The sequence below is a fragment of the Rhinolophus hipposideros genome (genome assembly GCF_964194185.1).
Source record: "Rhinolophus hipposideros genome assembly, chromosome: 21".
Taxonomy (NCBI): domain Eukaryota; kingdom Metazoa; phylum Chordata; class Mammalia; order Chiroptera; family Rhinolophidae; genus Rhinolophus; species Rhinolophus hipposideros.
The window spans coordinates 3,580,185-3,602,184 of NC_138067.1; the positions used below are offsets into that span (position 1 = coordinate 3,580,185).

The window sequence follows — 22,000 nt, forward strand, 5'->3', positions numbered from 1 at the left end:
CTCCACTGTTCACGTACATGGCTTTCACAGCGGGGGAAGAAAACAGCCTGCTTGAGGCAGCCCGCGCCCATCTCCACACATGCTGAACTGTGTCGGGCCTTGAGAAGCCCCGAGCTGTGTGACGCGAGGAGGAGGGCTGGCGGCCATCCCGTTAGCCCCATACCCACCTTTCTCACCGCAAAGCTTATATTCTGCAGAACTGGTTGGCAGCTGCCGCTGTGCTGCTCTGGGCCAGTGACCTCTTGGGCTGATGGACTCAAACGGTACATCTCCAGCCTCTGCTGCTTTTGCTCATTCTCCACTTTCTTTAGGTTGCTTTTCATGCCAGCTTCTTGCTCCCATGTCAAGGTGGCATTTGCTAAAAGCAAGACAGTATCTAGGTCTTCTGGTTGGTGATATAAGATGGGGGGTTTTTCGCTATGAGAATTTTCTAAAATTAAAGAAACAAAATTAACTGGATAGACATCATCCATTTGCAAGAATCATCCCAGTAGATCTCCTCATGACCCCAAAATCACAATCTTAGCGATTCTAGCTAGGACATCCAGGAAGGTATTCTGAAGGTATGCTCCTAGGAGAACCTGCAGGAGAATCATCTGCTAGCTCGTGCTCTCTAGGACAGATGGCTCCTTAGCCACAAGGCCTAGTGGGTCACCCACCTGGAGAAGGCTCATCCCAGCAGTTGACCCTCATGCCCAAGAGCCAACTTTTGCCTGTCTTTGGGTGGTGAGCTTCATTGCTTGGCCCTAATGCTGGTGAAACCAAGGTCACACTCTCAGTCTCTGCTGTGTCCTCTCCTTAGGTCCCCACGGAGCTTAGGTCAACAAAGCATTTGCCAAGCGCCCACTCTGCCCCAGGTTCTGGGGTAAACAGCAGAAATGAGAAGGCATGGCTCCTCCTGCCTTTGAAGAGATTACAGTCTGGGGGGAGATGGGAACGTGCACAGATCATTTCAATAAAATGGGACAAAGCACTGTACCGGCCAGAGAAGGTACACGTGGCTCCCCATTCAGGAGGTCTGAGTAACGGACGCCTGAGCTGAGTCTGTATTGGTGAAGTGCAAGCATAGATGAGGCAGGGGAGGGAGGGGGGAGCTCTACTATAGGGCACAGCATGCAACAGCGTGGTTTGTTGGGGTGGGAGCATGAAACAAGCACCTCAGAGTCACTGAGGCCCAGAGCTCAAAGTAGGAAGCATGCAAGAAAGGAGGTGGAGATATAACAGGGCCCGCTGATGGTGGGCTCAGCCAGGTCCTGGGCAGGACAAGGGTTCCAGGATTTCCAGCAGGTGAACATCAGTGCTCAGAGCAATGTTTTCCCAGCTCTCTGTGTGCTGAATGCGACCTGACCTTGAGGACGATGTGCGAAAAGGACGAGTGGCCCGTAAGTGACTGTGATGGTTCAGACAAGAGATGGTGAGGCCATGAATGAAGGTCGGACCGGAGGTTGAGGAGCCAGCAAACAGCAGTGTTCCTCAGTCTGAGGTACCCGACGCCGTGATACATGCCGCTGATGGGAGGGGAATGATTCTTGTTCAGAAGTGGTGACTCTACAGTGTACCTTCTAGTCAGTCTCACAGTGGTATCTCTTAAAACGGAGGGGATCCAGTGACCAGGACATGAGTCCGCAGGGCTCGTGGCTGGCTGGAGGTGAGTGGTGAGGGGTCCACACACTTAGGATGCTTGTGGCGTCCAGATTTCTGGCTGGAGTAAGCTCTTTCCGTGAATTTGCAGATGTGTGAACATGCTGTTCTCCGGCCTGGGATGCCTTCCTTTTCCTGTCCTTACCTCCACTTCAGAACCACCTCATCTGCCCTGCTTGCGTGTCACTTACTTCCTTACTGTGTACAGCAATCACCGGGGTACCTGGTCCGACGCTAGACTGGAGTAAAGGCTCTCTCTTCTTTGTACCTGCATGTCCCACAATGCCTTGTGTGTAGGAGGCACACTGAGTCTTTAATGAACAAATAAATGAATGAATAAAGTGCCTAAATATTGCATAAATGTGGCGTCCCTCCTACCCTCTTCATCACTGCCATCAGCACAGCCATTATAGGACAAACCAAGTAGGCTCTCATCCCCTCACCCCTGCCTCATCTTTGTTTGCGCTAGGTAGTAATTTCCAGTAATGTCCCACTCCCAGAACAACTTGGATAAAGAGTAGAGAATCAGGAAGTCGTCTCTCTGGAAGGCAACTCCATCTCATTTTTCTACAAATGCACATACTCTCTTCCACACACATTTACCAATCCAAGTCTGAATGGAGGGCCTTCTCCCAAAGTCCACCAAGCCCAGCCCTCCAGTGGGTCCACACAGCTTTCCCATGTCTGCAACTTCCCCACCCAAAAATTAGATCTTTTTTCCCTACTCACCCAGTGTTAGTTATACCTTCATTCTCCTTAGAGCGACATTGACTTCTGACATTGCTTTGACCGAGAAAGGCAAGATCGCGATGGAAAACTTCATTACATTAAACATGGCGATCACACTAAATGCCTGAAGAACAAAAGAGAGGGAGGAGGTTTAGGAAGAGATGTGGCCTTGGCTCTGAACCATTACATCCACGGGGATTCAGCTTCCTGAGAGGGGAGACAGTGGTGCAGTTGGGATTCTCAGAGGAACAATTTCTTTCATTTCATGGCTCAGAAATCATGGGTTGGCAAATCAGGGATAGCAACATTTTAATACAGTTTGCTTCTGGATTTTCACCCAAGTGGTGGAGAATTTATGCCCTTGTCTCTGACAGTCCAGAGAGCATAAGGTCTAGGGAAGGGCTCTAAGTGAATGTATTGAAATCTCCATTCATACCACATCCTTCCTTGGCCTAGACCATTCGCTCAAAACCCTATGCAGATTTTTTCAAATCATTCCCTTCCCACGGGCCCTTTGGAGCTGGCCTATCTTCCTCCACACAACACACAGTCCCAGGGATGAAGGCGGAAGCTGCCAGAGAGCGACTGCCTCTGGCTCTCCTGCCCCAAGCTCTGGCCTCCAGCTCTGCCTCCCCACACACAAGGGACAGATTTGAGAGCCTTTGTTCAACTGCCGTTCCCAAAAAATCCCTTCCCCTCTTCACTGGGGCCTTTCCCACTGAGCCCTGCACGACAGGTGGTTAATATCCAGTGGACCCCAAGAAGGCACATTTCCCGGCTCTGTTGGTGCCCCAGGGAGGCACAATATGAGATGACTTCATCTCAGATTTCATGTTCTCATCTGTCCAACTTGTAAATAGCAGCCTCTCCCTAACCACCCATTTAAGAAATTAATAACACAGCTTCCATTGACAAATCTTATCTGCTGCTGAGTGGGTCCCATGGACAGGGGCCCCCGGCTTCGACTAATCCTAGTGAGTTGTTAAGAGGATGATAAAGGGTGCTTCCTTTATCACATCTGGTCCTAAATCCCTCCCCAAAGAGAACGTGGCTCCCCAGTCCCGAAGCACTGTCTTAGCTTAGGAAGCACAGGCCTTGGCTGAGAGAGCAGCACGCGCCGGGCGCTTCGCCTGGGGGCTCACCTCCTGACCCCCTGGCAGATGAGGTGACTGCAAGGGATTCTGAATCCAAAGAAATACGAGCGCTGCGTTCAGGGAATGTGTTCTTTGTCTAGCTCTCTTCTAAATCATCGTTTCAGGGAATATTAACTATGTGCACTCAATTGGTTTCAAATTAATTTGCTTGCTGTGTTGCTGGGGAAAGAAAATGTTCTGTTGTTGGAAGCAGTCGCGCTAGTTGGGTAGCAGTCTGTTCAGGACATTCGTTCCGGCTTGGGTTCCGTGGCTGGGTTCAAACCCCTAGAATACGTGTGGGAGTCAACTGTAGGCGAAGAACCTGAGAAAATCAATGCACCTCCCAAAAAAAGAGGACAGTAACGGGACTGCCGGCCCCCAGTGGGTGCCCCTGCAGGACCGTCCTGCCTTCTCAAACAGCCCCCTCTGCCTTCAGCACCCTGGATTTGGTGCAGTTCTTCCCCTATGCGCACACCTACACTTGCTTGTTTCATTTTCTCTCTCTCTCTTTTGCTCATTTTCTTCCAGCCATTCGCCCTTCAGACACTGGGTTTACTATTTCAGCTGTTTGTTTCTGTATGTGGGCCAGGGGCTATTTCCCCTCTAGCTCAGAGTTTCTTTACCTTTGAATGCACAGCCCCGCCTTGTAAAAAAAAAAAAAGAAAAAACCTGAGGCCCTCACATTCACCCCACCTCTCCTGAGGCTTCCACCCAACCCCTCCTGGCCTGGGTGAGAGCAGGCAGACAAGAACAGCAAACACTTATCCAGCATTTTCCGCCCACGGAAAAGAAATCCTCTGTCTTCTCAGCCATGGGGACTATCATCGCCCCATTTACAGATAACAAAACCAAGGCAAGAGAGGTTCGATGACCTGCCACTAGTCATAGCTGGTAAATAGCAGAGTGTGACATCAGCAAGGGGACTCTGGCCCCAATCCCGCAGGACCTCCTCACCCGCTGCCTACACCTCCTCCCACCCAGATCACATCCACACACTCACCCTCGGGTAATGTCTGACTCACCATGAAGAATACACTCAAGTGCTTGCTTGGTTTCAGTTTTGTTTTCAGTAAGTTTTGTTTTCAGTAAGACTGTTCAGCGTTAACTACGCCCCCTGCCCTGCCATGGACCGGACGATAGTTGCTGTGAGCCCCCCCTTGTCAGGAATGGAATTCTGGCACCACCTGACCCACCAGACGGGGTGCTGTGGTGCCAGTGCCGGGCAGAAGTGGGGGGGAGCTTCCCACCTGGCACTTGCGGAGTTGGGGTGCAAAAGAGGCCAGCCATCAAGATATGCTTACCACTGAGGTGGTGAGCTTGCGTCCCAGAAGGATGTGGCAGGTGAATGTCAGTACGGTGGCTACGGTGGACGCAATGGGGGCCAGGGCTGAATTTCCACTTGGGACAAATGCAGCTTTTCCAGTAGTTTCCTTTCCCTCTTCCTATGTCTTCAAAATATGTAACAGTCCACGCTGGTCTTATTTTGCATGTCAAGCACCGGTGTTACCCCTGCCTGCACCTCCTTCCACAGAGAGTTAAGGATCCCTGTTGTGAAGTTGAAATGAGAGGAAGCACAGAAAGCCCTGGGCACAAACCCAGCCCGTCCTGGGAGCTCAGTGCACGTCAGCTGTCATTGCTGGAGGGTTTCCAGCCCCATTCTCTGTGTGTCAGGAGTCCTAGGCTCAGATGCCTGCAGGGGCCAGCCAAATACCGTAAATGAAGGGAGTGGACAGAAAGTAAAACCAGAGGGAGGGTGTAGAGGGCGGCAAAATGGGGACCACGTGCACCAGCCAAAGGGACAGCCACCTCCCCGTGTAGGCGGCCTAGGGTCACCAGACCCTAGCTTTTGCCAAGTCTGAGATCTGGACTGTGGTGAGATAACTCCCTATTTTTAAATGTCAGGAACTAATTGAAAAGGGTTTTTAAATACTGTACAGGACAAACAAAACCCCTGTGCTGGCCTGAAGACTGCCAGCTTAGGGCACCGCCCCGTGTCCCAGGAATAGCGACAAAACCCACGAGCATTTCTCCCTTCTAAGTGCCATGACTCTGCACCTCTCACAGATTAAGTTCAAACCTCAGTTAAAAGTCCTCAACTTCAATTCCACATCCTCTGCAACAGCCCTTTCATGTTGGCAACATGGCACCATGACCATTCGTACCCACTATGTGCCAGGCACTCTGCTGAAGGCTGTGTGGACGTTCTCTCATTAGATTGCTCTCACTTCACGGGACAAGGGAGAGGCTATTATTATGCTCTTTCAACAGGAGAGAAAAGTCTTAGTAGGTTAAGAAATTTGCCTTTTAAGTGGTCGAGATACATGGGAGCCCAGTTTTACTGGGGTCCAAAGCTCTGCTGCCCACGTGCCCTTTGCCTGGAGAACACCGGCCACCTCCTGACCCAAACGCACGCTTGCTTACCTCTCCACCTCCCGCCTTTGCCCCTCCCTTGGGCTTCCCCAGCTCTGTCAGTGCCCACACTCTCGCTACCCTACAAGGCCTATCAGAAGTGCCACCTCTTCCAAGAGGCCTTCCCTGATCTCTCACACCCAACGTTCTCACCTCTGTGGAACTTCTCTCAGTTTCTCTTGTGGCATTTTACCCTTTCTATCCCATTATTAATTCACGTGTTCCCTCATTTAACAAATGTTAATCTGATTGGAGTAAAAGGGTCTCAGCTCTCTTCCGGTAGGGATGACAGAGAACAAAATAAATAAGATCATTACAGATTGTGTTGGGTGATATGAACAAGATGAGTGGGGTGATGTGATTCAGGGGCGTGGTGGGGCGTGGAGCTGCCTAGGACTGTGGTAAGAAGGCCTCTTTGAGTCAGTGACACTGAGAGGAGACCTAGGGTCAAGACAAAGTCACCATGAACTTATAGCGTAAGACACTCCAGGCAGAGGGAACAGCAAGAGTTATCCAAGGGTACGGTAAGATGCGGTGAAATCAGCGAGATCAGCAGGGACCAGCTCATGCTGGATATGATAGGCCCTATGAAGGAGTCTGCATTTCATTCAGAATCGTAAATTTGGATAATCTAAGTGTGATAAGAAGCCACCAAAGATTTGCCAGCAGGGGAGGGACAGAATCTGACTGGCATTTTTTTTAGTATATGTGCTGTCCAAGCGAGCACTGACTGACATTTTTAAAAGGTCACCTGGGCCACTGAATGCATAATAGATTTTAGGGGGAAGGAGGAAAACGGGGGATGCTATTGTCCAGAAGGCAGAGGATACTGGCTTGGAGGGGAGCAGACAGATTGTAGGCATATTCTGGAGGTACAGCCAACAAACTTACAGCTATATTTGAGCTTAGTTAGCTCATCCTCCCTTACTCTTAAAAGCAGGGACCCTTTCCCTGCTCATTTGTGTAGCCCCCGTGGCCTTACACATAGTAGGAACTTGGTAAATATTTATTGACTTAGTCTAGCTCGTGTTAAATTGAATTAAGTTGAATGGAACCAAATTTATTCAAATCCAATCAATTCAGGTGAGTTCAATGTGTGAAGAAGTATTTCTGAGTCTTCAAAGCGGGTCCCGTAGGGCCACCAGGGTCCCAACCTGAGGTGCCTTCTTTGGCAAGCTGAGAAGCAGGTTTTCTGAAGCCACTCCCTGAATCATGGATATACAGCTTCCGGCCCAATTACATGCTGGTCTAAAAGTGTAATTGCAGATGTGGAGAGTCAATTGTAAGAGTGGTTCAGATCATTAACTGGTCAACCACCTGAGTCTATGCCAGCAATTATGGAAATGTTCCTGCAATTAGATTTGCATTTCTATTTGACTGAAGTGGCTTTCATATCGTCTCTAAAAGAAAAGCTATACATAGGTCCTCTTATCTGCGCAAGATATGTCAAGTCAGGGGGTCATCCCATGAGGAGGCTGCTGCCGCAGGCGCGGAGGGGTTTCTGTGGAAGCGTGTGTGTGGACGTGGGCATGGGCGTGTGTGCAGACATTTCCTAAGTCACGGAAATAGCCTGAGACAGCTCTTCTTCTGCTCACAATGTTTTAGTGGATTATTTTTTAAAAGGTGACTAACTGGTCAGTCAGCGTCCATATGTCCCGGGAAAGGCCAAACCATATGGTGCTTACCTGCCGAGCCCTTGGGCTCACCAGAACAGATGCCTGCTTCTATTATCAAATCTTCATAACCCTTTGAAAAACCTGCAGAGCAGCTCGGGGGGTCCCTTCAGCCCCCTTCTAGGACACCTGACCCCAGGAACCTTAAGGGCCCCTTACAAGGTCGCCTTCTACAGGGTAAGTGGTTCTTTACGCAGCCGCTCACCCTACCTTGAATGGTCTTGGTAAAGGATTTCTCCCACGCGGACATTTTAATCAGCTTGATGCAGGTCACAAACTCATTCATTGTCTGAACGCGCTTGTCTGTCACTGAAATTGCTGACCTTCGGAAAGCTGAACTGAGCTTAGCCATAAACATCTGAAATCAAGGTCCAAACACTGTTCCGGGAGAACTGCTGAGTTGCAGTTGGCCTGAAAACCCAGGATTGGAGTGTAAGCGCCAGGAGAAGTTGTAAGGGAGGTCAGACTGCGAGTCTTGGCTGAGTCCTTCCCTTGAGCTGTGGCAGCTGACATGGTCTGGGGACACCCCAGTGATCAGGCAGGTGATACAAATACATGAATCCCCAGGATGCAAAGAGAGCGTCAGGAACTTTGACAAACGGGAGAAGTATGTGCCTCCCCCATCCCCAAGGGCATTCAAGGTCAAGTTTTTAAAAAACTATGCTGTGCCAGGAAAAGAAGGCACATCTGTGAGCACAAAGTGGGGGCAGGCTTCAGGTCCACGGCCTGGAAATGAAGCCTTCTGTCCAGTTCAGTGAGTGTGTGGGAAGTGCAAGCGTGAAGCAGTAACCCCGGCAAAGACGTGCCGTTTCCTGGATGGGCATGAATATGGCCTACACAGATATCCCGATGAGAGCTGTGGGCCCCAGAATGAAAAAGGCGTACGCCGCACAAACAGCCATAAGGATAGGGATGGTGACTGGCAAGGGACAAAACGAGGCAGCTTCAAACAAGGAATAGCTATCACTTGATAGTATATTGAGCACCTGGAAAGAAAGCACATGGGTTCAGGCTTTGGAAGGGCCACCTAAACGTTTTCTCAGTTGAAGGCTTTTACAATGGCTGAGGGATCTGAGGAGAGAATTGAAAAACTGCCTTAAAGGGAAGAGGGTTTATCAGGGGGCTAACACGATGAGTTTTGTGCGTCTCATTCTGGTCTGACTTTGAAGAGTCAGTCTCTCAGGGCTGAGAATCTGAATGAAGAGGGACGTAAAGGGTAGTATTTCCATCTAGCAGCAAGCTGGAGAGACTGCTGGCTGCCTGCCCTGTGTCTAGCTCTCCTTCTCATTAGCACAACTCTGCTTCGTTCCAGGTAGAAAGGTGCCCAGCTAAAGACATTTCCCAGCCTCCTTTGTGGAAGGGGTGTGGCCACGTGACTATGTTAGAGGCAAAGAGATACAAGCAAAGTGTCAAATGGGGCTTTGGGGATGGATTCCTAAAGGGAGCCAACTCAACTTAGAGGACGTACCCCTTTGGTTCTTCTCTCCTTCCTCCTACCAGCTATCTGAAATGCGGATGGGATGGCTGGATCTCCAGCGCCCGACTTGAATGATTATGGGAGCCATGTGCTAGGATGGTGATGAAAAAAATACATGGAAAGATCCGGAAATCCCCATAGCAGCCCTGGTTTGACCTCTTCCAGACTCCATCCTGCACAGAGTGAAGAGAATTCATTTTGTTTAACCCGTTGTTATGCAGGGTTTTCTGTTATATGCAGCTGAATCTAACCATAATTGATGCAAGAGGCTTTGAACATACTGAAAGAAAAACTGTAGGAAAGAAGCAAGTTTTTCCTGTTACCCAACATCACTTGGGGTTCCCGTGACTAGGAAAATTTTCTTTTGTAAAAAGTGAGGATTTCACTACTAAGAATTAAGGGCTGGGCCGGCCTTGTGGCTCAGGTGGTTAGAGCTCCATGCTCCTAGCTCCGAAGGCTGCTGGTTCGATTCCCACATGGGCCAGTGGGCTCTCAACCACAAGGTTGCCAGTTGAACTCCTCGAGTCCCCCAAGGGATGGTGGGCTCCGTCCCCTGCAACTAAGATTGAACACAGCACCTTGAGCTGAGCTGCCGCTGAGCTCCCAGATGGCTCAGTTGGTTGGAGTGCATCCTCTCAATCACAAGATTGCTGGTTTGACTCCCGCAAGGGATGGTGGGCTGCGCCCCCTGCAACTAGGAATGGCAACTGGACCTGGAGCTGAGCTGCGCCCTCCACAACTAAGACAGAAAGGACAACTTGACTTGGGAAAAAGTCCTAGAAGTACACACTGTTCCCCAATAAAGTCCTGTTCCCCTTCCCCAATAAATCTTAAAAAAAAGAAGAAGAAGAAGAGGAGGAGGAGGAGGAGGAGGAGGAGGAGGAGAAGGAGAAGAAGAAGAAGAAGAATTAAGGGCTTAAGAAAATGTCCATTTTGAAGCCCAACAGGCATGGACTTGATTACGGCCATGGCACCCCAATTACTGCACCATTGGAATGGCCAGATGTATTGGTCAATCAGTTTTATTAAAGTCCTGTAGTGTGCTCTACTGCCACCGTGTCCTACTGACAATCCCCAAAGGGATGGGTGAGGTCGCCAGGAGCCCAACTGGACCAGTAAGACTGTCCAAATCCTCCAGCTCAAACGGACCCTCCTTTCTCTGAATTTCTCTGAATTTCTCCTTTCTCTGACAAACAAAGGGAGGCAGACGCCCCCTCCAGGAAGCACAGCTCACGCATACTCGGAAACTCAGGCTTCCTTTTCTAACTTAGACTCCTTCTGGACCAGCTTACCCCCCTACTGAGATGTGTGTCAGCGTCTTGAAGGACACCAGGTTTTCAAAAACCAGAGTGGAGACAGCCACCTTTAACCGGATTGCCGTGCGGTAATTTATGGCCCAGGCGAGCACCCAAAAGAGGACTTTGGTGAACTCAGTGGCCAAAAGGATGACGCACAGGCCAGTGCCACCCACACGTTCCTGGAGGTGCTCTCGGTCTGCTGGAGGATTTGGTGAAGCAGGATCGTCTGTAAGACAGCGCAGTGGAGAGAGGAGAGGGCCGCTGGGGCTTGAGGCGGGATGGGAGGCCTCAGTTAATGTCAGCAAGCTGACTTTATGAGGCAAACTTTTTAATTAATTTCAGTGGCTGCTGCTGTGCTTGGCAAGGATTAGCTTTATAAAAATTCGCCCCCCGAGGAGCTCAAAGATAATGACAACGTACTAAACCCACGAGCTCATAGAGAAAGTAACTAATGGCATTCTTTGTCAGGCTGGGGACTGCAGACGAGGCAGAAGAAGGGCCAGCCCCACTCACCGGCCCTGTGGCTGCCATGACAAAGCACAGGATATTGGCCGCAGTGTCCATCAACACACGGGTTGTCTGGAATTTCCAGACCACTCAGCCCAGAGAGGCTTTCTCCACCTTTTCTACCCCTTCGTCCCAAAGGATTCGAAATCTGGGAGGCAAGAAGAGGAAGAAGGAAAGGGACTTACATTTCCACTGGCTGTTTGAAACCACTCCGATGGACACGCTTTGCAAGGGGGCTTCCCACGACCCTCCCCCTGGCAGTGGTGGCTTCAGACGAGCAGCATTAATTTTCCCTTGTTCCTTTATGTGCGGACGGGATGCAGAAGGGGCAGGAAGCAAGGTCCTGGCCCAGCACAGGCTGGTTTCTGGCGTGTGGGCACTTCCCAGGCTTGCGTTTCCTGCTCCTGCTGCCCATCTCTGGCACAATACCAGTTATGGTAAAAGACAGAGGCAACGGAAAAATCAGGAGGGACATCTTCTCCGGGCAGATTTGAAAGAAGGCCAGTGTGACAGGAGGGTGTGGTGAGCGAAGAAGGGCTGACAGGAGCCTGGGAGGCGGGGCTTCTCAATGCCGAGGAAGCCATTGAAGGCTTTGAAGTGCAGGTGACAAGATCGTGCTATACACCTAAAAGAACCCTCTGGCTGCTGTGAGAGCAGTGCATTATGGGGGAAGCAAAGGCAAAAGCAGGCAGACCCCAGTAGGAGACTCGGCATCCAGGTGAGAAGGGGCAGTGGCTTGACACTGGCTTGAAAGGAAACGGATTTAAGGAAAGATGGACTGAGAGAGACAACAGGCCCTACTGATGAATTAATCAGATGTGAGTGAACAGGGAAAGGGGGATCAAGGATCCCAGGTTTCTGGCTTGACGAACTGTGTGAATGGAGTTTACAGAGATGGGAAACAGGAAGAAGGAGAGAATAGCATCAGGTAGGGGTCAAGGGTGAAGAATGCAGCTTTAGCTGTAAGGTGCTGTGAGTCGTCCACATGCAGCTGCCCCGTCAGACGGTGGAGATCAGAATTCAGAGCCTGGAAGAGAGGCACGGACTGAAGATGGGCGTTACTATGTCTGCCTGTGTTTGGTGTTTAAGCCTCTGGGGTGGATAAGTTCACCTGGGGACAGAGCATAACCTGGAAGAGAAGAAGGTCTCAGCTGATGTGGGGTAGATGGAAGGAGACACTAAAGGCAGACAGAGAAGTACTGGAGATGCTGCAACGCATCTTCTTAGACATGAGCTATTGCCTGCCTCTCACCAAAGAGCAGGAGGGGTCAGGAAGTGAGTGGCCAAGCAATGAATAAGGGACGTGATGGACAGGTGGATAGATGGATGAGTGGATGGATGGATGGATGGATGGATGGATGTTAGAAGGATGGTGGATGGATGGTGGGTAGATGGATGGATAGATGGATGATGGATGGATGAGTGGGTGGATGGATGGATGGATGAACAGATGGATAATGGATGGATGGATGGATGGATGGATGGATGGATGGATGGATGGATAAAGGACAAAAAGCATGTAGAGCAGCAGCATAGGGCAGGGAGCAGGGGCAGTGCCCACTCTCTTGATAAGCTGGAGACTGTTCTGACCTGGCCTTCCCTCCAATCCTCCTCCTGGCTTACCTTGCATAGGTCTCACAGGGATCATGGTTTTCAGGCTGGGGTCATACCTGTCTACAAAGGATCTCCGCCGGCCTCGCCGGTCCAGATCTGAGATAAGGTAGGGCTCTTCACCCACCATTCCGATGGCAGTCTGGAGCTCTGGGCTCTTGGCTTCAGGACACTTTCACTGTGCAGCACAGAGAGAGGGGAAGGAAGGTTCACTGAAAGATAAAGACACTCTGGAATGGGGTCAGGCAGCCTCTATTCCACCCCAGCCAGCTCCCTTGCTCCAACCCCTCAGACCTGGTTTCACCAATCAGCCTTCCACATTTATGGGGTGTGTGGCCAGAAGCCCCTCCAGATCCCTCAACTCCACTCTGAGGCTTCCTTATTAGCGAGAACATTCTGTTCTCCTTCTTTCCCATTTTGGGCTGAGCAAGAGCCGAAAAGCCTATTGTGCATTTTCTGTTGGGAGCCAGTCCATGACCAACTTGAGAGCCAACCTGGCCAAAGAGCCCCAAGAAAATAGGTTTGCTGTTTTGCTGTGACCCAGAGAGAAGTTTGTCACACACACACACCCCTTTTTCTTCCCAGTTCTCTCAGATACCTAGGAGCTTGTGCATTCACTTTTCCCTGTCCCCACATTCACGGGTCAGAGATCTTCAACAAGGCCACCCCTCAGGACCAGGCCCATCTGAACAGGCTCACATCCCCCCACTGCTGGGAGCACTGGAAAACCCACAATCCAGGTGGAGAGGACACTTTCTGAAGTGCCTGTCCAGTCCACAATCCAACAACCCATTTACCAATGTCTTCGCTTCAAAACAGCAAATCTCCCAAAGTGGAAACTGAGGCGTTATTGACAGCTGGAGGGTGCACATGTTTTATAGGCCGTACTCCTGTTCAAAATACCTTCACTCATTAAATTAATGAATATTAGTGACACCAATACCTTGGACCCAGCTCTGGGTTCCTAATTCAACGAGCAAATGAGAAGTTACCAAGCAGGAACTCCCTGAACATCCTGCCAGCCTGCACTGCGCTCCACTCCCCACCCTCCATTTGTACCACCTGACGCTGCGCTCCCACCATGGCGAATGTCTCATGCTCCTGAACACACTGTCAGTTACTCCTGCCTCTGGCTCTTGGTGCTCACCACTGCCACGCCTGAAACAATCCAGCATCTCCGTCTTCACTTGACCGATCCCTGCTCAATACTCAAGGCTCAATTCGGACATTTCTTCCTCTGGGAAAACTTGCCTACTCACTCAACTATCTCCCCAAAAGGACTGTGGGCTTCACAACTATCTTGTTCACAGCTGTATTTCCAATACCTACACAGTCCCTGGTTCATAGATGTTTAATACTAACTTGTTAAAGGAATGTATGACATGACATGACCTGAATGATGGTTATGAGAGGAGTCTGAGGCACAACTCCTCTCCCCAGAAAGGGAGACATAAGCATGGGATAACTCATCGACATAAACTATAACAGTGCTAGCCCTAGGGGAAGAAAAAACACAAAACTTAAGGCTAAGAAGTCAATCAAGGAAATAAAACAGAGCACTAAGTAGTAGATTAACTCAAAAAAAGGCAGACAAGGAATAACAGAGGAAGAAACAACAAAGGATAAATAGAAGACAAATAGCAAGACTTCAACACAATCATATCAATAACTACATGAAATATAAATGGAATACACACTTCAAGTAAAAACCAGAGATTGTCAGACTGAATGTAAAAGCAAGCCCCGGTGGTATGCTGCCTACAAGAGGTACATTTTAAATAAAGACAAAAACAGGTGGAAAGTAACAGGATGAAAAAAGAAAGAAGAAATACCATATGAATACCAGAATTCTGCCCCCCGCCCCAGCTTTCCCAGAAGACCCCCCTTTTGTTAGTTTACTGGAAAGCCCTTCACAGCCTTCTCTATCCAAAGTACCATGCCCCCCCATCCCGACCCCCGGCCTTTCTAGATTTCCTACAGGAAGATGGTGGAGGGCTGCTAGCTGCTACAGGGGTGCTCAGAGAAAAGTAAAGAAAGTGGCTTGGTACACTTGGGTCCCTGGACTGAGAGGCAGGAGGAGGGAAATCTAGACACAGCCGCGGCCTCGCATACAGTCTTCCTGCCACGTCCCATCCTCCCTGTTATCGTCACGACACAGGCGGGAACACCTGAGCTGTGGCAGAGCCCTGACACCTGCCCAGAGGTGAGTCCAAACAAAGCACAGACAAGAAAACAGACTTGCTGTTGAAGAAGAAAGCCCTTGCTACAAGTTCTGAAATCCAACTAAAATTATTTGGGGGAGAGAGAATCACAGATTCCAAGAATTAAAAGAATCCAAGAAGACACCAGACATGGCCAACTCATCATCTCCAGTGAGAGTTTCCTTCTGGCCAGCCAGACCAGGCTTCAGCAAACTTTGGCAACAGACCCCAGCCAGTTCTTTTTAAGACCGTCCTCATATAGTATTTCTGCAAACAATTGGATAACCTGAGTTTAGTCGTGAGGAAATATCAGACAAGCCCACAGGAACATTCACAAAACCATTGGCCTGTGGGGCACAGCCCCTCAAAAATGTTAGCATCATGAAAGACAAAGAAAGGCGAAGAAACATCCCAGATGAAAGGCAGCTAAAGAGACATGATAGCTAAAAGCCATCCACAAGCCTACCGTGTTTCCCTGAAAATAAGACCTAGCTGGGCCATCAGCTCTAATGCGTCCTGGTATTATATAAGACTCGGTCTTATATTATAGTAAAATAAGACCCGGTATTATATTATATTTTATATTATATTATATTACATCACAGTACATTATATTACATAGACCCAGTCTTATGTTATAGTAAAATAATACCGGGTCTTATACTAATTTTTGCTCCAAAAGACGCATTAGAGCTGATGGTCTGGCTAGGTCTTATTTTCGGGAAAACACGGTAGTTATGCTTAGAGAAAGGACTTAAAGCAAATGTGGCAGAACGTTAATTTGCAAATCGCAGTGCAGGGTAGTTAGTATTTCTCAGCATTATCCTTGTTACTTTTCTGTAAGATTGACATCATTTCAAAATAAACAGTTAAACCTTTTCTCTAAAGAAATAGTGCTGAGATGAACTGGTTTCCTTCTGTGGAATGGAACCCGGTTTCGCCCGCAGTTGCTCTGCTCACAGGCGCCATGCAGTCTACATTCGTGCCCTCCGTGTGTGAAGGCCACTGTACGGCCCTCTGCTCGCCCCCAAAAGCCCATTTGCGACTCCTCTCGTCCGGCTAAACGTCCCCAGTCCCTGCAATTCCCATCCCTGGAGAATGCTTACGTAAGCTCTTTCCCTTTCCTCACTTGTCTAATGGCAAGTGTCCTGGCACCAAAGGTCTGGACCGAAGATGTCACACACGGGACACAGGTCTCCCTGGCCATTAGAGCGCATGGGAAACTGGTGGTGGGAGGTCGTTTCCTGGAGCGCACCGTGGGGAAGGCAGTTCTGACCGGCGAGGCCGGCTTGGGAGCATGGCGGCTGGAATCGCACGTTGCTCAATTTGGCAGCCGGGGGGGGGGGAATGAGACTTTTCAAATCAGGAAGTGTGCTTTGGCTAATGTCTCTATCCCCGTCTGTCATGCTGTCCTCTGCCAGGAGTGAGGAGATGCCTGGAGCGACACTTCTGCTCGCTGGCAGGTATGGAGTGGGGTCGGGGGCTGCTGATGGAGCTGGCCAGGCAGGGCCCCTGCAGCCATCCGGACTGTTCCTGGCGTGCCTTTCTCCACTCAGAGCAGCTGAGGGTTGGCAGGGGCCGGACACAGGTCCCTGGTGCCTTCTTCTGTGGCTGGTGGTATGTCCCTGACCTGACCTCAACAGACTGGACAAGGCAGAGGCAGGAAGGTCACTGCTGAGAGCAGAGGACGCGAACTGGTGGATTGCAGAACACGTATAACTTACAGGTCCATTTTCTTTAGCCTGCAGTTTTTTTAATTTTTTGAATTTAGATGAGGAACTACCACATTAAAAGAAAAAACACCTGTGGCTTGCGTCAAACCATCAGGACTTTGTGTGCCTGTGTGGTTACGGTCAGCGTACGCTGGGCAACAGCGACCCTTGGGCAGGACACACCTGCTTCCGTTTGCCTCAGTCCCCACACTCCTGTTGTCTCCCAACTCGGGGGCTCTGGGGACTCATCATCACATTGGCACTGCTATTTTCCTTAGATTTATTTTTCGCTATCCTTGGTTCTCTCCAAAGAGGGAAGACGGAAGATACCTAGAGGGCATTTCCAGAGGAAACACTTTCTACTTTGCTCAGTTCTGTTCTGTGTCTGCCTCTTTAACCCAGAAGAGGAACAATGAACAATATCGTGTCTGAGAATTGGGTTCCCCGTTTTCCTTGGTGCCCACACAGAAGTCCTTCTGTAGGGCTCCCCCTGCATCCACCAAATGCACACATACTTCTAATCATAAAATGCTTCCCACATAAGAGATTATGGCCTCTGTTCCTTCCTCAGTAAATCCATTCTTAATTTAAAGCCACCACAGTTACCAATATCTGATGGCCTCATGCCCTCCCCCCAATTCTCACAGCTCCTTCCTCTAGGCCCTGGCCAGCTTCCAGCTCAGAGGAGAAGCTATGGGGCGCTTTCCTCTAACTCTGCCCCTCACCTGTCCTGTGTGCCCACTCCAGCTGTCCCAGCACCGATGGGGGTGGCCAGAGCCAGGAGAAGGACCAATAAGTGATGATGAGGGGCTGGTGCTGGAGAGGGAGGAGGAAGGTGGAGCTGGGGCAGAGGGAAGCATGTGCCGGAGAAAATACAAAGCCTGGGTGTGCAGAAGGGGGTGAGGGGGCTTTTGCTCAAGTCCTCTCCTCCCCAGAGGCCCAAACGGTAACTGGTATCCAGCGATGGTATCTCTAAATGAGGTCACCCATTCAGTTAGAGATGTTCTGACAAAACTGAGAGTGATAAGAACTCCCATTTTAGACCTGTGTGAAGCACACGTGGTGTAGCATGAATTCAAGGTTTTTAAAAATAAATCCTGTGATTAAATTGTGAACAGTGCAGTGTGTGTGTGTGTGTGTGTGTGAAAAGACTTCATTTACTCAATGTAGGCTTTTCATATCACAGAGTGGGAAAGCCTGTCTTGGCATTGCTACTTTTTCTTTTGCACCCAGGCCTTCCTTCTGCTCCGAGCAGCCCCAGTTCCCTGCATCCTCCCATGAGGGCAGCCACATTCCGAGGGTGTTACTCAGCCTCCTGGGAATGAGAGACAAGGGCCCCCAGGACTAACTGGGGCTGATTATTACCTGGGCAGCAAACGCTAGTGTCCTGAGGACAAGAGGGAGAGGAGGAAGGGTCAGAAGTCGTGGGGCTCAGAGAGGATGGTGCCTGCTCTCACGTCGTCTGGGCCCCCCCCTCTCCAGATGCGGCTTGTCTTGTCCCACCTGCCTTGAGCCATCCTCCCCAACTGTCCCATTCAACTGCCGCTGCCACCACGCCTGCCGAGGGAATTCTGGGAAACCAACATTTCTTCTGCCCCCAGTAGGGGGCGGTGCCTCCTCCCGGGATGGGCCATGGCGAGGTTCGGCCACTGCAGGGACGGTCAAAGCTTGTGCAACGTGCTGGCACAGCCACCCTCTCCCCAGCCTGTCACATCACGCTTTGTATAAGAGAAGGAGAAGATCCTCCCCTGGCCCCCATCCTCCAATGAGGAGAACAGGAACGGAAGGCTTTCCTTGACAGTCTTGGGGCAAGGCTGAGACCAGTGGCCACGTCTCCCGACTCCCTGTCTGGGGTCCTGCCTCCCGGAAGGCGTGCGTGTCCCACTCTGTGTTCTTGCAAAAGTGAGGCTGCTCTGAGGTCAGTAATAGGAGGGGGGTCCAGTCTTCCAAACAGAGATTCATTCAGTCATTCTCCATTCGCTTAACCAAAAATAAAAGGCCATTTGAGCTCAATTTTTTTTTTTAATTAAATGAACGTGAAGTCTGGGACCAGCACTAACAGCTAACTCCTGCATGTAAAAATGTCCTGTTTATCTCATTTCAAGCGTTACAAACTCTGGGGCACGAGTCTTTTCCAATTTCTTGAGTCTTTTTTAAATGCCTGGTACCTTTTAAATGTCATGGTACCTTGCTCACAACATGTGTCCAAGCTCAGAGTTGGCTCAAGTATTCCACGGTGGCCAGTGATGGTTGGAAGGCAGCAAAACCTCAAATTCAGATATAATGAATCTTGATTCATCATCAAGAATTATTTAGACACCTTAGAAGACCTTGTCCACCTAGCTCACCTGGATTTTATGACAAATGCTGCTGTAGCATTTTAAGCCTGCCCAGGGCCTCTTCCTACTCTGCACCTGGTCAATTCCTCCACCTGCTGGCTGTGTCTGGGGATATAATTCGCAATACTTCTCTTCCTGCCAAAAGGGAGGTGAGAAACGGGGAGAGCCTGGGGACAGTTGCAGTGTGGCAGAAGAGTCCTGTGAGGAAGGCCTCCTGGCCTCAGGACTGGTGGGGCCAGCAGAGGCTGTCTTCATGCATATCTACGGTGTCCCATTTTATTCGCCTCCATTCCTTCCTCCATAAATGCAAATCACTGCTGATACCATCCCTTGATTTGTAAAGATCTCTTTGTGTATTACCAAGGTCTTCATCCTTTTGTCACTTGATCTTAACAACAACAACAACCCCGGTAGGTCTCAGAAACACAGCACAGACTCATTCTGACCAATGAGACACCAATTTCCAAACAGATTCAAAATGGGACACCAATTTCCAAACAGATTCAAATGCTGTCGAGTTTATGGAAGAAGAATGATGAGCAGTGTTTCTCCATGTTCACAGAAGGTCTAGCAAAGATGGATTTCTACCAAGACACACAGTACTTTGGTACTACATAAAGAAGATTGTTTGGCTACCGGGCAACAGATTCTGGAGTGGAATGATTGAGAGGGGTTTTCAGTCTTTGCTCAAGAGAGTCCTCAAGAAAACATTGGAGATCCAAGATGGCAGAGTAGATAAACGCTGTGCTTGCCTCCTCCCATGGCCACATTAAAATTACAACTAAATTATAGGACCACCAACCTGGAGAACCACCTGAAGTCTAGCTGAACAGAAGTTTTATAACTAGGGATATAAGAAGAAGCCACGTCAAGACTGGTAGGAGGGACTGAGATGCAAATTGGCCCCAGAGCTGCGTGTGGCAGTTGAGAATTGGGAGGGAGATCTCGGCCACAGAGGAGCGAGGGACCCCACCGCCACTCCAGACTCCCCATCCTGGAGTACTGGTGCCTGGACTAGGAGCCCCTACAACATCTGGCTGTTGTGAAAAACTGGGGATTCCGACCAGCTGGGTGGGACGGCTGCAGGAAACCCAGGTGTCCTCCTAAATGGCCGGTGCACAGACTCACTCACTCACAGGCACTCACCTTGGGCTCTGGCAGAGGGACAGTGATGGGGGGCGTTGGAGGCATATGGGCAGAGACAATGGTGGGCTAGACAGGTGTGTGGCTTCAGGTGAGGCTGGAAACGGTCGCCATTTTCTCTGCGGGGGCTTTTTCCTGCACAGCCGGCAGTTGGGCGCCATCTTTCCTGTGTTGAACCGGCCTCCACAGGCCAAATCGGAATCCGATTGGCCCTGTGAGCTCTGTTGGTCCACCCTGGTGACCCACTGAGACCTTGCCACACTCACCTCCATACTGCATGAGGCTTTATCAGCGGCTGAAACTTACAGGAGCCAGCAGGTGGCAGCAGGCCTCAGGGTGTCCTGGCTTTTGTGGAGTTGGCCTAGGCCCTGGACTGGTGGCAGCTGTCCTCTCCCACACACCTCCAGGACCAGTGCAGGCAGCGACCAACTGTGGATCGCTTTGTAGCTCCTACCAGGTAGTCCCCGGCCAGTCACAGGCAGTGGGTGACCTGGGCCTGCACTGGAGCCCAGTCAGAACTAGAGCTTGTGTGCAGGGGCCACCTACCCAGCCCCTGCTCTGAGCGGACCGGGTGTGGGGCTGAGGCCTTTATCCCTAGCCCTTGCTGCTTGCCTGTCCCTCCTCTTCCTTCCTTTCTTCCCTGATGTAGATTCAAGTCCCAGACCAGCCTGCTAAAGGCCATGGTGTCGTTGTGGGCCAGGCACCTCCTCTGTCTGGGGCTCAGTGCCCCTCTGTAAAATCAAAGAACTGAACTAGATGAGGATTCTTAACCTTTTTTGTGCCATGGATCGCTTCGTCATTCTAGTGTGTTCTCAGACTAGTGTTTCTAATGCATGAAATAAACTACATAGGCTTGCAAAGAAAACCAATTATACTGAAACAAGGTTATCAATTTATGCCGAAAAAACAAAAGTGAATATTGTGACATATATGCTTCTATGCTAGGGCATTAAATAACATGATCTAGCAGCAGGTCTAAAAACTACTATGATTTCAAAGCAGCGATGCCCATAAACGATACTTTGGGATATCTGAAACGAGTGAATGAGATTTGAGAATATCTGTGAATTCCATTAGTGACAAAGTCACAGGTGCTGCCAATACTACTATTATCTGTTACCTCATTCATAATGAAGGGGAAGGCTAGATTTCAGTTAGTAAGAATAAATACGTAATTTTTCCCATCCAAATTCGTGGCTCCCCCTGAGTTCATGGACCAGGCTAGGGACCTCTGGGCTGACCATTTCTGAAGTCGCTTCTGTCTCTGACATAGTTGGATTCCATAGAGTTATTTAAACGAGACACAGGGGGATAGACTAGGAGACATTCAAGATAATGGGGTGAAATTTTACTCTCTTAACAGCTGGAGCCTGAATGCATTAGAGGGTGAAAACTGTTTAGTTTAGAGAACAGCCCTGGTATGTCTCTTGGGGTAGATAATGAGACCCTGATGACTTAGTTGGCTGGAAAAGGCATCCAAAGCGAGAATTGGACTGCTCTGCATAACACATGTCCAGGAAGGGGAGGCAGGGGCAAGGGACCCAGAGGATGACTGCCCTTCACCAGGAGGAGACTGGAACGTGAGGGGTGGGAATGAAGAGTCTCCTTGAGAAGACAGAGAGCAGGGTAGGGCCAGGGGCAATGGGACCAATGTCTCCATTGATCAGTGTCGCCATGCAGCAGCCTAACCATTTGTTTCCTTGTACCTGCCCCCAAAGAAAGGAGAGTCTGTAAAACGGATCCTTTCAAGGACTTTGTTTAATCTTTGTGTTTGCACTTTATGTCTCCCTGTTTGGCCCCACAAAGATATCTGGCTGGTCAGCCAATGACGAGGAAGATTCCCCACGCGGGTGGGGGGGGGACAACTCAAGCCAGACGCAGTCGCCTGGGGACCAACAGGGGAACCCACGGGGTTGATAGAGGTGGGCACAGCCCCCCAGTTCCCCCAGGCTAAGGAAAGCCTCTGCCTCTGTGGCTGCATTCCTTCCCAAAACCTGTAGCGGAAGAGATTCGATGAGGTGCTCTCCATCTATTCATCTGCATATAGGTTTTGTCCCTTAGGGAAGTTGAGACACATGGTACAGCTGCCTGCAGGCAAGGGTGATTGGCTTGAATCAGTTTCCTATT

The 22,000-nt window shown here is 50.0% G+C and overlaps 1 protein-coding gene across 1 annotated transcript in view; it reads right to left on the bottom strand.

Moving 5' to 3' along the window:
* ABCC12 (ATP binding cassette subfamily C member 12) overlaps positions 1-12,608 on the bottom strand; it is a gene marked incomplete at both ends in the record, with an annotated part of 46,158 nt that extends 33,550 nt beyond the window's left edge. Inside the window, 13 exon segments of the mRNA XM_081030913.1 lie at positions 168-394; positions 397-430; positions 2,387-2,494; positions 4,805-4,945; positions 7,791-7,943; positions 8,425-8,571; positions 10,355-10,356; positions 10,359-10,529; positions 10,532-10,586; positions 10,874-10,957; positions 10,961-11,015; positions 11,997-12,045; positions 12,491-12,608. Coding sequence (XP_080887039.1) covers positions 168-394; positions 397-430; positions 2,387-2,494; positions 4,805-4,945; positions 7,791-7,943; positions 8,425-8,571; positions 10,355-10,356; positions 10,359-10,529; positions 10,532-10,586; positions 10,874-10,957; positions 10,961-11,015; positions 11,997-12,045; positions 12,491-12,608 — 1,344 coding nt within the window.
* Between the last annotated feature and the right edge of the window lie 9,392 nt (positions 12,609-22,000).